Source organism: Primulina tabacum, chromosome 16, assembly GCF_025594145.1.
Source record: "Primulina tabacum isolate GXHZ01 chromosome 16, ASM2559414v2, whole genome shotgun sequence".
NCBI classification, from domain to species: Eukaryota; Viridiplantae; Streptophyta; class Magnoliopsida; order Lamiales; family Gesneriaceae; genus Primulina; species Primulina tabacum.
In genome coordinates this window covers 34,204,880-34,222,224 of record NC_134565.1, presented here as the reverse complement: position 1 = coordinate 34,222,224, position 17,345 = coordinate 34,204,880, and the positions used below count along the sequence as shown (strand labels likewise).

General features: G+C 34.3%; 2 protein-coding genes and 1 long non-coding RNA gene across 5 annotated transcripts; 2 read left to right on the top strand and 1 right to left on the bottom strand.

The window, feature by feature from the left end:
• The first annotated feature begins 2,094 nt into the window (after positions 1 to 2,094).
• LOC142529915 (chlorophyll synthase, chloroplastic) lies at positions 2,095 to 8,827 on the top strand. Of its 2 annotated transcripts, none has more exons than XM_075635618.1 (15): positions 2,095 to 2,276; positions 2,411 to 2,455; positions 2,643 to 2,731; positions 3,060 to 3,147; positions 3,239 to 3,324; positions 3,412 to 3,498; positions 3,563 to 3,628; positions 3,702 to 3,785; positions 4,059 to 4,120; positions 4,213 to 4,288; positions 4,373 to 4,435; positions 4,739 to 4,820; positions 8,103 to 8,179; positions 8,324 to 8,371; positions 8,615 to 8,827. In XM_075635618.1, exons 1-15 carry the CDS (start codon positions 2,174 to 2,176, stop codon positions 8,675 to 8,677), a joined length of 1,119 nt encoding a protein of 372 aa, XP_075491733.1. In that variant the 5' UTR covers positions 2,095 to 2,173; the 3' UTR covers positions 8,678 to 8,827. The 2 variants fall into 2 exon arrangements, with proteins under 2 accessions (XP_075491733.1, XP_075491734.1); XM_075635619.1 differs by having other exon boundaries at positions 2,628 to 2,731.
• Positions 8,828 to 9,727: 900 nt separating this feature from the next.
• LOC142529918 (uncharacterized) lies at positions 9,728 to 10,903 on the top strand. Its single transcript, XR_012815983.1, has 2 exons — positions 9,728 to 10,123; positions 10,185 to 10,903. It is a non-coding gene; the product is annotated as an uncharacterized LOC142529918 (long non-coding RNA).
• Positions 10,904 to 11,251: 348 nt separating this feature from the next.
• Positions 11,252 to 16,280, bottom strand: LOC142529916 (uncharacterized). Of its 2 annotated transcripts, none has more exons than XM_075635621.1 (13): positions 15,287 to 16,280; positions 15,054 to 15,188; positions 14,731 to 14,820; positions 14,045 to 14,221; positions 13,843 to 13,947; positions 13,610 to 13,768; positions 13,225 to 13,269; positions 12,903 to 13,124; positions 12,216 to 12,322; positions 12,075 to 12,131; positions 11,902 to 11,959; positions 11,593 to 11,830; positions 11,252 to 11,407 (listed from the first exon to the last, which is right to left on the bottom strand). In XM_075635621.1, exons 3-12 carry the CDS (start codon positions 14,746 to 14,748, stop codon positions 11,669 to 11,671), a joined length of 1,110 nt encoding a protein of 369 aa, XP_075491736.1. In that variant the 5' UTR covers positions 14,749 to 14,820; positions 15,054 to 15,188; positions 15,287 to 16,280; the 3' UTR covers positions 11,252 to 11,407; positions 11,593 to 11,668. The 2 variants fall into 2 exon arrangements, with proteins under 2 accessions (XP_075491736.1, XP_075491735.1); XM_075635620.1 differs by having other exon boundaries at positions 11,902 to 11,962; positions 15,287 to 16,056.
• Between the last annotated feature and the right edge of the window lie 1,065 nt (positions 16,281 to 17,345).

Genomic DNA, 17,345 nt, shown 5'->3' with positions numbered 1-17,345 from the left:
TCTTTAAATTTGTACATGCATATGGTAATATGTTCTTTTAATTTTTTTAAAAAACATGTTTTTTATCTATTAATAACATCACATGAACCTGTTTTAATAATTTATAACTTATTCACAAACTAACATATCTACTCAACTTTCCAAATTAAAAAATAACAACAAATTACAAATGTATTAAATACAGTTGCATCTTACTTCTTAAAAAAATCTTATTGAAATGGTAATAACAAGCTATAAGCCTATACAGACGCACACTTATGTGTGATAATCAAGTTAAATACTTGCAACACAATCCAAAATGTTTTTTTTGTCCCCTGAAAAGGCGTTACATGTCACTTGCAGAATTCCACCCAAATTTAATTGGCCTGACAGGTACCCCCGACGAAATCAGGAAAACTGCACGTGCTTATCATGTGTACTATATGAAGATGGAAGATGAAGGTTCAGACTATCTCGTTGATCACTCTATAGTCATGTACGTATTATCCTCCATCACTTCACCTAGGCTAAGTTTGACACTGATTAGTTAACACTCTGAATTCATCTTTTTCTTATTTTTCAAGAGAAACAAAATCGTGAATTTTCAGTCATGTTTGGTCACTTTGACGAGTTTGTGATACATATGATCATATCATAATTAAGACTAAGGGGGCATGTTTTTCTTCGTACATATTGCTTGATATTTGCATATTCTAAACCAAAATCAGCAGGTACCTGATCTGATGGATCCAAGCATGCAATTTGTGAAGTTCTTTGGAAAGAATGAAGATGTTACTTCACTTGCAGATGGAGTAATTCTGGAGATAAGTAAAGCAAAACAAAATCAAGGCATAGATTTTACATTTTCTTCTTGAAGGACTCGAGTTTTGAGATTTAAATTGTATATTTTTGGAGCATTTCTGAAAGAGGTCTACATCTATGAGACTCTGGACTCATTTTCAGCTAAAACTTTTTTCCTAGTTGGTCCATGATAATACCTAAGAATAAAAAGTGGTCTATTTGAATGTCTATTAATATTAATAGTAATATTATTATCCTGTATTTATTTGCATCCATTATAGAAGACTGTCATTCTAAAGAAAGTGTAATTAAATCATTTATTATATTCTAAATTTAATTTTTGAAAATATGTTTGTAGGAAATATTTTTTTAGAAATGTCGAAAGTAAATCAAACATATTCATAATTTTACCCTTTCAAAAATCAGATATTATTTATATATTTTCTTTAAAAAAAATCAGTGTCATCAAATTAATATGTATTAATTATTATTTGGATATATCTATATTGTTAATAAAGGTAAAGAGGTTAATAATAACTACTTTGGACCAAAATGTCATTTGGCTAAAAGATCTTTGGCAATTGGAGACATTGATTAGCCTAGAATATAATCAGTTACCTATATTCCAACCCAAATATCTTCTAGTAGTAGACAATGTCTTAACCTTTATGAATTCTTTTTTTTCTTTCATTCCAGGTAAAGCTTCCTTGAAATATCTACTAATGCACGAGAAACGCTATTAGACGACTTTATTATTTTTACAAATAGAAAGATAGTAGTCGGATATCAAACAGATTTTCATATAGAACACAACAAATCTCTATCAATTTTTTCTAGTCAAACTTCCCGGTCAGTCATTATACCTCCAGAAATAGAAAGAATTACAATCTCCATCTCACTTAAAAAATTTTGAATTCGTTGAGAGTAACATCGTAGAGTTCATAAAATTGGTAGACTTTATGGATGAACCTTAGAATCTAGCACGAGCACAACTTATACTAAATCATCTCTCTATTGTATCTTATTTCCTTTGTGTGCGATCCTTATTTAATAAGATAAGTAATTGATGAGTTGAGCTATACCTGTTTTCTCTGTCATATTGGGATATTTCGATGTCGGGTTTATCAAATATGAATAGAATGGGCCGTTTTTGGAAAGCCCAATCAATTATAACATGGGGAACAAACCCATTTCTACCAAAATTTGTCACTCTCAAATTATCTGACGGAATGGAGATGTGCCACGTGGACAGAGGGTGTATAAGCCCGCAGCAGCAGAACACCGCCATCCTATATATGAATTAAATCCTGGCGTAAAGACAAGTTCGCTTTTTTAACCGGTAGAGTTATCGCAAGACTACACTGCATACATAATCCTGGAAACCGAGCTCTCCATGGTATCAGCTATGGCTTCCTTAGTCAATACTGTCTACTCCACCAAATTATCTTCTCATTCAAATGCATTCAGAACTCCACATCTCGCTTCGTCTTTCAGCAGTAAGCTTCTAACTTCCAAGAATTTCTTCTTTTTTTTTTTTGCTGAAAAAAAATTCTGGGCTAATTTAATTCTGCGTGTTAGTTGTCTGTTTTACTGTTTGGATTATTTAATTGTATATATTGGATCGTTTCAGGACGGAGGCTTGTAGTGAGAGCTACAGAAACGGATACAAATGAAGGTTTGGTGGATTTTCTTTTTCTGATTATTTTTGTAATATGTTTAATTTTATTGGGTTTTGGAGCCTATTTTAGATTTATGAGTAACTTTCTCAAATAGGAAAATACATTCGAAAGAATGATTAAGTGGGGCCTTTTATTTTGAATGATTTAAGCTGATTTTTGATATGTTAGAGTAATGTGTGGCAGTTGGAGCCAAGTCACCAGATATGGTACCGGCGGAGAGTGGCTCAAGCATGAATCAGATTCTTGGTATCAAAGGAGCCAAGCAAGAGACTGTGAGTCATTAATCATAGGTGTTTATGTCATAATTTGTTTTGAGTAGAATTTATGATTAATTTTCATGTTGCTATTTTGAATTAAGAGCTTGATACACGAGTGTATACATATGTAAACTCCATTAAGTATGAACAAAAGATCTTAATAGCGTCACATTGTTGGAATATTGTAATTGGGAAAATTTTGATTTACGAACATGCTTGATGGATCAGGTAATCAAGGTTATAACATAAAATTGGCTTTAAATGTGAGGCTTTGAGCCTTCCCATTTCTTTTATGTATATGATGGTATTATAGTTCGACTACTAATAGCATGAACTTCTTCAGGATAAGTGGAAAATTCGAGTTCAGCTCACTAAACCTGTTACATGGCCACCTCTGATTTGGGGTGTAGTGTGTGGAGCTGCTGCATCAGGTAATTTCTGGTTCTTGTATGCTTATTACACATTGGTTTTCGGCCCTTATCACTACAATGTTGTATTATCTATTTCTGTGCTTTCTTGCAGGTAACTTCCACTGGACTTTGGAAGATGTAGCTAAATCGATTGTCTGTATGATGATGTCTGGGCCTTGTCTTACTGGCTACACTCAGGTACTTCTCACGGTTAACTTGAGTATTTAAATTCAGGAATGTGCTTCAGCATCTCATTTATTTAACTGATCACTCTCTATATTTTAGACAATAAATGACTGGTACGATAAAGAGATTGATGCCATTAATGAACCCTATCGCCCGATCCCTTCAGGAGCAATATCAGAACAGGAGGTATGCTAAGTTCCACTTCCTTTTTTTTAATGAACTATAATCTTCTGACTGCCAAGGTATGCAGGTGCTTACACAAATCTGGGTGCTGCTCCTTGGAGGCCTCGGTTTGGCTGGTCTACTAGATGTGTGGGTACGGCTTCAAAATATGCACATAGACTCTTGTTAATGCAGTAAGATTCTCCCTGATAGCGCTCACCTTGTAGGCTGGACATGATTTTCCGGTGATATTTTACCTTGCCCTTGGTGGATCCTTGCTGTCCTATATATACTCAGCTCCACCCTTGAAGGTATTCGTCCCCCCCTTCTTCTTCTTTTCTACTGAACACCATTTTGGGTAAAATAGGATGCAAGGCAATATTATAAGATACGATTCTTGAGAAAAGGCTATCCAATGCTATTTAACTTAAATAAAAGCCTCAATATTTGCATGAGGATTTGTCTCGGAAAACCCCATTGGATTTTGATCACAGAATGCCAAATTGGCTTGATTATAAGCTACTATTTGTGAGAGAATGACAAGAAAGCGACCATTACCCTGACTCCGTATACCTGTATTCCAGCTTAAACAGAATGGATGGCTAGGCAATTTTGCACTGGGATCAAGCTACATAAGCTTGCCTTGGTACCATTCTTTAAGCTCAGCTGCAGTTTCATTAATCTGTGTTGCCTATGTTCTTTAAAACTACAATAACACTCTCAATTTCCCGATTTTAGGTGGGCTGGTCAAGCATTGTTTGGGACACTTACACCTGACGTGATTGTTCTTACACTACTTTACAGCATAGCTGGTGTATGTATCATCTGTAATATTAGTTCAACATTTTATAAAGGTTTCATACGAATTGATTTTTATTTGTCTCGTTTATTTTTTTAGCTGGGAATTGCAATTGTAAATGACTTCAAGAGCATTGAAGGAGATAGAAAAATGGGATTACAGGTGATTTAGCTTTCATTTAATCACTGTGTTTTGATAGAGAATCGTCACAAGTGCAAATTTTTTTCAAAGATGTATTATTTTAGAAAACTGATATTTGGATACGGAAGAAGCTCTTCGAAAAATGCTCAACAAATATCCTTTTCACTACTGTATTCAACCATAAAACTGTTCCCTCTTGTTTTTATTAAACAAAAACACCGAAGGACACCGAGTTTAAAATAGTATCTTTTAAGCTCTGGCATCTGTATCCAAGTTGGCTCAATCTTGACAATATGATCTTACATTCGGCTACTACTTTTTCAGTCTCTTCCTGTGGCTTTTGGCACTGAGACTGCAAAATGGATCTGTGTTGGAGCTATTGACATTACACAGCTATCTGTAGCAGGTAATTATCATTGCCATTTTTTAATGTTTTAAGTAGACAAGTACGGAGAAGTTAAGCGTTAATAGACATAATATGCAGGAAGTGAAACATCTAGTGTTCCATCGTAGAGTTAGCACTAAGGAAGTAACAGAGACACTGAAGAGGATAAAACCCGGGAAGGCAGTTGGACCGTATGAGATATCAATTGAGGTATGGAAGTGTCTAGGGGGAAGTTGGGATCCAACGACTGACTAGGCTATTTAATAAGATTCTAGATACTGAACAAATACCAAAATCTTGGAGACATAGTATTGTAGTACCAATTTACAAGAATAAAGAAGATATACATGATTGCTCAAACTATAGAGTGGTTGAGCTTATGTGCCATATGTTGAAGTTATGGAAGCGAGTGGTGGAACAAAGACTTAAGGAGTATCACTACTGTATCAGTTAACCAATTTGGTTTTGTGTCGGGTAGGCCTACAACGGAAGCTATTTTCTTGATTAGACAAATGATAGAGAAATATAGAGAATATAAAAAGAGCTGGCATATGGTATTTATCGACTTAGAGAAAACTTATGATAGAGTGACTAAAGAATTAATTTGATGGGTACTTAGAAGGAAGTGCCTCAATGTTACACCAAGATCATTAAAAATATGTATGAAGGTGTCGTAATTAGTGTTAGGTCTGTTGGAGGGATGTCATGTGAATTTCTTGTGGCAGCAGGACTTCATCAAGGATCGACTTTAAGCATTTACCTCTGTGCTTTGGTTATGGATGAGCTGACGAGACATATTCAGTATGAGGTACCTTGATGTATGATGTTTGCAGATAATATTGTTTTGATAGACGAAGCTAAAGAAGGCGTAAATAAAAAAAATTAGATAAATAGCGTGAAGCTCTTGAGAGTAAAGGTTTTAAGATTAGTCGTTCAAAAACGGAATATTTAGCTTCTAACTTTGGTCCTGAATCTAGACGAATGTGTAGTTCAATTGAGATTGATGGGCGAGTCCAGAGTGTGAAGCTTTTCGCTATTTAGTATATATTATCCAAAAGATTTGGGACATTAGAGAGAATATAAACCATATGGTTAAAACATTGTGGATGAAATGGAGAATGACATCAGGAGTCTTATGCGATAGAAATATGCGACTTTTAAAGGAAAATGTTATAAAACTATTGTTCGACCAGCTATACTTTATAGCTCTGAGTGTTGGGCTACTACAGGATTATATTTGCATAAGATGGCGGTAGCAGAGATGCATATGTTAAGATGGATATGTGGCAAAACGTTCAAGGATAGAATTATGAGAAATGATTATGAGCTATTTAGGTGTAACGTCCATAGAGGATAAGATTAGAGAGAGACGTCTGACATGGTTTGATCATGTGAAGAGGAGACCGAACACGGCCCAAATCCGACATATCTTAGATTGACAGGTTAATGTAAGAAATAGAATGAGAGATAGGCCATTGAAAACTTTGATAATAGTGATTAAGGAAAATATATTAGATCTTGTTTTAAGAGATGACATGTAGGAAAATCGCTTAGTTTGGACAATTAATATCCATGTAGTTGACCTCGCAATTAGCGGAAATGTGCTATGATGATGATTAAGTAGATAAAAATATTGTTAAGAGGGTACCAAACACAACGCAAAATTTCGTGGTTTGGCAACAAGGACCTGAAGCCACTACACAGTAGTTTTTGTTTAGATTTTTATCCCAACTTGGCAACCTCTATATCTACGTGAAAATACATTGAGATATTAGGGGATTGTTGTTAAACTAAATTGTAGTCAAATCATATGGAAGATATACCGTATTTTAGTAATCCAAATTTATCTATATACCTATAAAAGTGTGAATAAAGGACATTGTTTTCCAATTGTGCAATGACAAAATTAACCTTCTATACAAGGACATTGTTTTCCAATTGTGCAATGACAAAATTAACTTTCTATACACATTTCAAGAACAGAACGCAACTCCTATATTAATTTTATCAAATAACTCATCTTTATAATATATTTAAATGTTTTATCCTTTTAATTTTCTCTCTACATTTTTTTTTCCAATGATTTTATTGTAATTTTGTAATTATATTTTTAGTGCAATTTCTAATTAAATAATAAATTATAGTATCACAAAAAGATATATGAAAAATTTATAACTAAGAATGTGCATTTCTTTACATATGTTGATTTATTTATTATTTTAAAACTTATTTAACAAGAAATTAATAGTCATCAATGTTAGTCTACAAAAGATCGATATATATAATTTTTTATCCATGACATAGAATTGTAAAAATAAAAAGTAAAAAAATTCTTTAGGAGGTTAAATTAAATATTATGAATTATATTTTACTATCAATAATATTATTTCATTTGTTTTAATATTGTTTTTATGAGTTAGTCACAGTGATTTTAAATTGATAATTATTTGTCTTTAGTGTGCTTCGTTTATGTAGATTATGATTTATACATTGATAAAATCCATAATTTGGTTGATTTTTAGGTTATTATGATTTATACGTGGTATTTGAATATATAATTTTTTAAAAAAATTTGTTTCAGTTCATTTTGTTATATATATTATGTTCATTACAATTTATTATATAACATAAAATCAACTGCTTGAATTTTAATTTGAGAAACAATTTTGAAAGTAAGTTATATAAGTTTTTATAAATCGTCTAATATGATAAGAAATTAAGCCCAAATAAATAACAAAATGATTCAAATTATTTTTTAGAAAATAAATTTTTTAAATTTTTATAATATAATTGATATTACGTGCAACGCACGTGCATCATACTAGTTTCCCAAATATGTTATTTGATTTCTAAGCTCTTTTATGTAGTAACATAATATTTCATTGAAGTGATCTGACATATAAAATTTAATTTTCTTCAAAATATAACAAAAAATAAATGAGATATACACACATTAACCGAGGAAGACGGAAATCAAAGAAGACTTGGTTAGCTCGTGGGGATAAGAAGACTGGAAAACATACATTTATGTATAGAATAGTATACAGTTGGGGGTAGATCATAATAGCGTAGAGGATCCATGTATTCAATCCCACTTAGTGGGATAAAGAGGCTCACCGTTTCGCTTAGTAGGACAAAGACTTCTCGTTGCTGTTGTATGACCAAACTAAATGCAGGCAAAAATAATGATTGATCACATCGAACTTATAGCTAGTCATTCTTCAAACATGGCATTAATGAGATATAGTTGACAATGACTAATTTTCTTTATGGTTTAGATCACTAATCATTATATTGCTGCAGGCTATCTTGTAGGTACTGGTAAACCATACTATGCATTAGCACTTCTAGGCTTAATTGCCCCACAAATCTTTTTCCAGGTAAACTAGACAGTGTGGAATTATGAAAACGTAACCATTTTTGGTATTAGTTAATGCAGTTTCTTTCATTGATTGGAATGCTTCTTCTAAAAAACCGTATGTGGTTGATCTAACTTGTGAAAGACAAACTATTTTGTGATACAGTTCAAATACTTCCTCAAAGACCCAGTGAAATATGATGTCAAATATCAGGTACCTTTAATTTTGTAGCAACATATGAAAATTCATCTGTTGGTTGCATTGGACACGGACACAAGGGAAACACGATCCAAGCACAAACTTATATAGTTTGCTTTCAAATTTGATCCAAGCGGAATTAGATATAATTTGAATTCGAACATGCAATTTCAAAGAATTTTATGAAATATATTTTTGAAATTAAAATTTTGGGTGAGCTAGATTTTAGAGAATATTCTTCTTTGATTTGTTTTTCAGGCTAGTGCACAACCATTTCTTGTTCTCGGACTGTTGGTCACGGCTTTGGCAACCAGCCATTGATTTTCTTGGCAGAGGAGAGGTGGGAAAGATTAAATTGCCTGTAATATTGCATATATTCGTACGCATGATTCTGCCACATTTTTCACCGCCAGTATGCTCAATTTTTAATGAATTTAATTTTTTTAGCAATGAGAATCCCTTTCAAGAATATCTCAACTAAACTCAATTTGGCAACCCATTTATTGAGTTAATTTTTATTACGAGAGACAAATTTATATATAAACGAGAGGGAAATGGACATGAACATGGACAATGGTGTGTATTCAATCTGGATGATATGGAGCCCGAATTCTTGAACTTAGATTCATCGATCTGATGCCCTTGCTGAGCCGCACGCTCGCCACCAGACTTATTAATGGTGCTGAGCCCACCTTTTCGATCCATTTCCTGATACCCTTCTGTCCCCAGCTGCTCCCTCCTAGTCTGCCCTCCTCGGCTTCTCCCTGCTTTCACCCATAATACACGCATATTCTACGAATTTTTAGAATATATTGTAATAAAGGAAACATATTCTGTATTTTATTAGATTGAACTGAGTATCTTGAGGTAATTTTGGTTCTTGATTTTCACAACAAAAATTATTTTTCGCAAATAACATTCACGCAACACGCATCGCATATTGTACAATTAAAAATTGTTGAAAGTCATAGGCCATCGACATAGCGCTAAGCATGTCGCAAAAACATTATTGACATCACATTAAACCAAAACCAATGGTTTGGACGTTTTCGTAGCAGAAAACAACCGATGAACAACACAACACTATGGTATATCGTTGGAGACGAAACAGGCAAGGACCAACCCAAGATGATACGAAGCATGTAATAATAATAACAATATTATTGCATTTAAAAAGACATAACAATATTATTTTTTTATAACTTTATTGGCCAGCCATTGGGGCTTCAATTTGGACCTCTATTTTGTCAATGGGTCCTTTATCTCTAAATTGGCCCAAATTAACCAAACATGTAAGTCGGGCAATTAGGGCTCATATATTTGTGAAACCCTAGTTCCAGATTTTGATTCGTCATGCCAGGATGACATAAACTCACGGCGAATGGCGCAAACTTCACCACCCTTCTTTGGCGAGCTGACGCTGGGCATGGTAGCTTTAAAGTTTTCAATTTTTCGATAAAAGCTATCAAATTTTCGGTCTTGTATTTTGAAATTTTCAGTCAATTCGAAGTAATTTTGTTTTATTTTTAACCCTTTTATCTGGGAATTAAACATGATACTCTACATGATGATGCTATTATTCATGGGCTATGGATCTTGCATCCGATGCTGCTCTTTCTAGTCATAGTTACTCTGATAGAGATTTTTGTTTTGTTTTTTGGGTTCTGAATTTGATTTATTTCTTAAACTCCTCGACTTGTTGATTATTAGCAACTTTGCATATTCCATCAATTTACTGTGATACTATTATTTTTCTGTCTTGCTCGAGTTGGCAAAGCTGTGACATCTAGTTTTACTAAATTTTTGGATTTTTTTATGTTTGCCAAAGGCCGTCGTTTGGAGTTCCTTGTGCTGATTGCAAATGACAGGATTTTATCATGTGAAATGATTTTTCTAGTTCGATAATTTTGTTTGTCTTGGTTCTTTCATTTTCATAATTGTATTTGGAAAGGCAACTTTGCCAGGTGATCAATTCTGCTATTGATTTCCTCTTTTCCCTGTTGCCAACATTGTTTTAGGCTGCATGTCTGGTTTATGGAGCTGATTTACTTCGATTCGGTTCGACATCCATCAAGCCTTAAATTTCCATTAATTTCTCATTCTTCACATGCATAAAGGCTAACTGATAGAATTTTGGGACTTGGTTGTTCGGTAATCTGGATAAATATTTACTTTGAATTGAACTAATTGTAACTTGTGGTTCTGACATCTAATGTAGTGTATCTGCCTGGGTAACTTTAGCCCCAAAGTCGAAAAGTAAGGCGGTGTGAAGAAAAAGGAAGGTCGAATCCAAGTGCAAAGAGTTCGAGCATTCGTATTTTCAGTATATATCAACCTATCCAAGTAACCATTGCAATTTTATGGAATGCAATTCCAGTGATCCTCCTTTCAGTTGGTTGAAATTTCTGTAAAATATGTTTTGACCGTGTCGATTGGTGATTGACTCTGTGCTACATAGCTTCTTAAAAATGAGTGTTTCAGTTTTTTTCCCTGTATTTTCTCATTAAATTTTGGCCTCGCATTTTGTTTTAGTTACTTTGAGTCGTACGATGTGATTCTCAACTCGAATATCTGTCTGAAGCTAAAAATAAGCTTTTCCAATTGAAATCTGGTGGATGTGATTGCAATTTACCGGTGGATTGTTTTAGTTTAACTTTGAGTTGTAATTTATCTGGGTATCCTCAGAGTGTTTGTACTTGTTTTGGTTAAGCAATATTTTTTATTACGGATAAAAGTATCTTTGCACTTGAATTGAAATACTTAATTAAACTCTCAATCACGTAAAATTTTACATCAGAAAAAGAAAAAAGAATTGGTACTTTCCAAGGTGATGTCTGCAGTGATATTAATATGAACCCGAAAAGCTCAAAACTCACCCTTATGCCTAAAAAACAATGACATGAAGGGATCACATTATATACCATGCACAGGCGCTTTGACAATATACCTACCAAAATTCCATTTAATGGAAGCGAAGCGAACCAAACAAAAGAAACCAATAGAGTGTGCCATGAAGTATCCATCTCAAATTTGAAGAAGCGTCAATCTCACCTGTTGAACAGAGTAAAACTACGTCAAAAACTAATAGTATGTAGATATTGCTGCACAAGCATGTCTTTGACAAAATATGTCTTTTAAATAGTACTAGAGCAGAATCGTTGGGTTGGTGTTTCTTCTCAAAAGATCAAACGCTGACAGCACTACCCAAGTAGAATTTAGGGAAACAAGCTACTAACCCGTATTCCTTGCATTTCACAAGCTCTAACGAAATTAAGCAACCTCGATTTCCTGCAAAAGCTTTGAAAAACAACTTTATGTCATGTTCAAAGCCTGTTTCAGTTGTGCAAATGATGCAGGGTGAATCTTAGACATGGCGGTGTTGAATAATTCTCCATGAAGAGTAGCACAAGTCTGGAGATTGTCCCTCACTGAGTTCTCCAACGACATTTGGTTTATTGGGTCAGAGAATTTGATCTGACATGAAACATGATTCAGTGAAAAATTATTAATTAGAACACTGCGCATCTCAAGGAAAAACAGTATACCTGTCTCTTCCTAACCTCTTTATTGGGGAGCTGCAGCTTGCTAGATTGCATATTATCGCTACTATAGTACAAGTAAATTTGATTACCAAACTAGAAAAGGTATATCAAGGCTTATTCAAGAAACAAGACATCAAAAAGTATACTGAGAAGAAAACCATAATATCAGTTCAAACCTTGATTCTTCTTCAGTTAAATCCTCACTTCCACCCAGTATGACACTGGCACATGCACTACATCAAGAACAAAAAAAACCCATAATGTGAACAAATTTTTCTGCAGAATTTTTCATAATTAACGATGAAGATGCTGAATACCTTAGGATCTGATCAAGTTTTTCAAGTACTTGGGGCATTCGCAAAGTTAAAATTATAGAAAGTGCTAGGCCAAAGGTCTTTCTTTGATAGGAAATAACATTGTCAACCTGCAAACCCAAAACAAAGAGCAATCTTAAATGACCAGTAAACAGCATAATTGTGGGCCATGAACCCAGAGTGCAGTCAAGTGACTACATTTTATATGGTTTACCACAAACTTTTTCCACGGCAATTTTTCTGATCGTAAGAGACTATCAGAACACCATTTGTACCAAAACAAAATCTTTGTTAAAAGGAAATTCTTGCTTACGAGTACATAGATAATGTGGCCACGAGTTCACTGTAGAAAAATGTCAAAAGTTCCACATTCATACATGACTAGAAACAATGAATTGCACAAAAAGAGCAACAACACTAAGTCAAGGGAGGACCTTTGTGTATATTAGTCTGGAGAAGCTTAAGTTTTGAAATAGAAGCCTCCAATTTAGTAGTGTTGCACAAGCAGCAAAAATATATATAGCCACTGCGATGAGTACCAGTTCTATAAAAGGAAAAAAAGATTGAAATATAGCATGTAATCATGTACATCATATTTATCACCATATTTATCAACATAGGAAGAACAAAGACAATTCATAGGTGAGTTCAAAATCATCAAATTCAAAATGCCAGAATATATTCACGCACCTTGTCTAGCCATACATCAGCCAGGCAAAGTAATATGTTTTCGTCATTTGAAAATCCAGCTTCCTGGAGATGTGCTAACAGTGATGGTTCTGATGTTAATTGTGCTATATAATTAGTATTCATGACCAAAATCCTTGCAAGTATGGCTGCTGAAGATGCTTTCACAGCTGTCTTCAAAGGTTCACGATCATCTCCTCCAGTCAGGCATATGACAATTAATTTCTAGACAAAAATAGCAAAATCTGAATTCCAGTTAAGCAAAATAAACACTAAAATAAAAGTCAAGGATACAGAATCGAAGAAAGAGAGAAAATCTATTTACCATTATAGTGGTACTGATTAATTGGGGCACGTCGGCAGGAAAACACTGCAGATACCAGAATAAGATGAAAGTCATTTACTCTGGTGACTGAAGACAAATGAAAATGCGTTGAGTGACAATAATCATTATATTTGTTTGACTGAGTGTAGCACTTTATGAACCCAGTTTCAATTATTATAACATTTGCAGGCAAGGGAGTAACACAGTTTATGATACCCATGCATTGCTAGACACTCCAAAAAGATTTATATATACCCCGCACTTTCAAATAAATAAAAAACCATTTGCGAAGATGCTATTTTAGCTTATAAGGACCTGCTTTAACCAATATTAAAATGCTTTGTCAAGAGAACAACAATTTTGCCATTGTGTCAGGAATAACTACCTGAACTAAAATATCCACAAGTGGAACAATTGAAAGCAACCCTCTGTCATTGACGTTACCAACAACTAATTCAAGAAGTTTAGCGAGAGTTGGTGCATGCATATTGAGGAATTCTATTCCACCAAAAAGTATGTAGGCTTCAACGATGCTGGCAGCCACCTGTAAATTGAGTTAAGACTTCAGGACATTCTTTTAAAAAAGAAGATGAAAGAGCAAGAGGAATTTCTATATACCTTTAAGTGATCAAAACTTCGGTCCAAGATCTCCACCAGACATGGGAAATACCCCAACAGCTGAGGAACCATTGAGGTGGCATGAGAAAGAGTGGCTTCCCATAACTGCACGATAATAATACAGAACAAAAAAAATTGACATTTGACATTTTGGCTGTTAAGGTAAAAAAATTCAATAACAAATGCTTGTTCTAAACCAAACCTGCATGCTATCTTCCAAAAGTTCATCAGGGCTATTTGCATTGATTACACTTTGTAAAATGGGCAGTAGCATGTTGTAACATATAAACGACTGATTACCAAGTGCAACGACAAAGTTTTTCAGAGCCATGAGAAGCTGAATTTGCAGTAGGCTTTCACCAGAAGATTCTTCCCACACCTATGGAAAACTAAGTCAATACAAAGCAATATGAAATGATGGGAATGATGAACCAAAAAGGGAGAAAGTTTTTGAGTTCAAATAGGGTTGTGCATATGTCAAGAAGCAAACCACCAACACAACAGGGAAACAGTATCTGCACAAGCTAATGCAGTCTAGTAGAGAGATGTAGGGCAAATGAATGTGATTAAGATGTAGTCATATATTCCCTGTGACAATATTCAGCTCAAATAAAACAAACCAGGAATTCATTACAACAGTAAAACAGTTCCTGAATGAAACTTACTCAAGCTTTACAGAAATAAACAAGAATGCTGAAAATCTGAAGGCAATGTAAGTTGAGAACAAGATTTTTCAGATATGTCCACATAGTAAAAAAAATTCTTCTGATTTTTACTGCTCCATAGAGGGCATATCTCGATTTATGCAGGAAAAAAAAGTCCAATCAACTGTACAAGAAGAATGTGTCATTAGGAAAAAAAATGCACAAACAAGTGCAAACACGGTACCTTCTGGAAAAACTGCATCAACTTGTTTGAGAGAGGAATAACTTCAGTAACCCGTGCAATAAGACAAGAAATTGTATTCAACACTTGAACCTAGTACATAATTTGAATAAAATTGCAATTAGTAAATTAGATCCCGTATGGCGGAAGGCTGAATGACTTAATAGGTGTTTGAAAGAGTCCTATAATCCAGAGTTAAAATAAGATTGAGGGACTGCCGAAAAAATTAGTGCATAGTATCTTAGTCATCAAAAACAAAGTTGCATAAGCTGCAGAAGACACACTTATCACTTGAAAAACTTGAACAATGAGAGACAGTAACTAACTTTCGAATCGAACTCTTGGACTTCATCCACCAATTTGAAACATGAGTCCCAGCATATTGGAAGAAGATCAGAGAATTCCTGCTCTGAGAAATTGGCATCTTCAATATGAAAATACAGGGATCGTGATGCTGCCAGCTAAAAGAAAAGCCAAAAAGAGGATAAAATCAAAACTGCAAAATGAAACAAATTGTTATAACAAGAAACTGCAGAGGATTTGTCAAAATGTATCATACCCTAACACACAGGTCTTTCTCCTGAAGCAATTTTATTAAAGCACAATATACTGGTCTTCTGGTTTCGTCTTTAATCTGTACAGAAAGAAAAACTCAGGAGCCAAATTCTCAGTTGCAGTCGCAATAACGGTGATGACAAACTGCAATAAAATCATCCAAGAGGACGATACAACTCACTCAAACCATGTCATATTTCATGCAACATTGAACATCGGAAAGACATGCTAATTATTCTTTTGAAATTTTATTTACCTTTTAAATAAAACTTTCAGATGGCCAACCTTATTGTGCAGTCCATTATTTTTACATTTCTTATCACATATTTAACTGGATTCATGCAGACTATCAACAAAAAACTAAGTTTGAATTGTCAAAAAACTTTTGAAGATGGGATCAGAATTGGCAATCCATTTTTTCACTAGATGTCTGCGTGATATCTAGTGATTTAATGCCAATCTAGTAACATCTCAAACTTAGCATTGACATCAGGAATCTGAACCACGAGGACACGGCATCAATTTGATACAGTTGACAGCTCAAAGTAACTTGCATCATCCAGTACGATACAAACGAAATTTACTTCAAGTTAATTTGATTCCAGTCCGTAAAATCCTACAAAAATTCTAGCTTCAAGCCAAATTTCTAGTCTATACATTTAATTCATTTAATCTGCAACTGCATCTTCGGTAATTGAGTTATCAAATATTTCAATTCTCAAGCTTTATGATTTCAAAAGCTTTTTTCTCCCTCCTATTAAATATCCAGCAAAATACAAACCAAACGGAGTGAAGAAAAAAAAACCAAGAGCGCGATACAATGAAGCAATCAGGTCAAATGATGAAAAGATTTGGGCCAAGAAAAACTAAATGTGACTTATGAACGATAAGGATTTCATAATTGGTATTGAACTATTGAACTGGACCCGTAGGTAGAAGGGGCCAGACTAGTCTAGCCCCTTCTTTGGGTCTGCCCTTGCTCCACAGCTTCAGAGTCAAAATAAAACTAATTAGATTTTAAGATAGTTCAAGAATACCTAATCCTAGTTCAAAAAAAAAAAAAAAGAATACCGAATCCTTTGGGAATTGGCAAGCCAGAATACCAATATACTATCACTAAACTAGAGACTGATATTTCGAAGGCACCATAAGAAGGCACCAACTAATATCTTAGACACATGAATGCACAGATTTTCTGACAAAAAATGCTTGAAGAAACTTTTTTCCATACATGATTAAATTGCCTGTAATATTGCATATATTCGTACGCATGATTCTGCCACATTTTTCACCGCCAGTATGCTCAATTTTTAATGAATTTAATTTTTTTAGCAATGAGAATCCCTTTCAAGAATATCTCAACTAAACTCAATTTGGCAACCCATTTATTGAGTTAATTTTTATTACGAGAGACAAATTTATATATAAACGAGAGGGAAATGGACATGAACATGGACAATGGTGTGTATTCAATCTGGATGATATGGAGCCCGAATTCTTGAACTTAGATTCATCGATCTGATGCCCTTGCTGAGCCGCACGCTCGCCACCAGACTTATTAATGGTGCTGAGCCCACCTTTTCGATCCATTTCCTGATACCCTTCTGTCCCCAGCTGCTCCCTCCTAGTCTGCCCTCCTCGGCTTCTCCCTGCTTTCACCCATAATACACGCATATTCTACGAATTTTTAGAATATATTGTAATAAAGGAAACATATTCTGTATTTTATTAGATTGAACTGAGTATCTTGAGGTAATTTTGGTTCTTGATTTTCACAACAAAAATTATTTTTCGCAAATAACATTCACGCAACACGCATCGCATATTGTACAATTAAAAATTGTTGAAAGTCATAGGCCATCGACATAGCGCTAAGCATGTCGCAAAAACATTATTGACATCACATTAAACCAAAACCAATGGTTTGGACGTTTTCGTAGCAGAAAACAACCGATGAACAACACAACACTATGGTATATCGTTGGAGACGAAACAGGCAAGGACCAACCCAAGATGATACGAAGCATGTAATAATAATAACAATATTATTGCATTTAAAAAGA

Coding starts and splice junctions, on each gene's coding strand:
- LOC142529915 (XM_075635618.1), top strand. CDS start 2,174: ATGGTATCAGCTATGGCTTCCTTAGTCAATACTGTCTACTCCACCAAA. Junction 3,325..3,411: donor GTCTTACTGGCTACACTCAG/GTACTTCTCACG, acceptor TCTATATTTTAG/ACAATAAATGACTGGTACGA. Junction 4,289..4,372: donor TACTTTACAGCATAGCTGGT/GTATGTATCATC, acceptor TTATTTTTTTAG/CTGGGAATTGCAATTGTAAA.
- LOC142529916 (XM_075635620.1), bottom strand. Junction 13,125..13,224: donor TAATCAGTACCACTATAATG/GTAAATAGATTT, acceptor ATTTTTGTCTAG/AAATTAATTGTCATATGCCT. Junction 11,963..12,074: donor TTAACTGAAGAAGAATCAAG/GTTTGAACTGAT, acceptor CTTGTACTATAG/TAGCGATAATATGCAATCTA.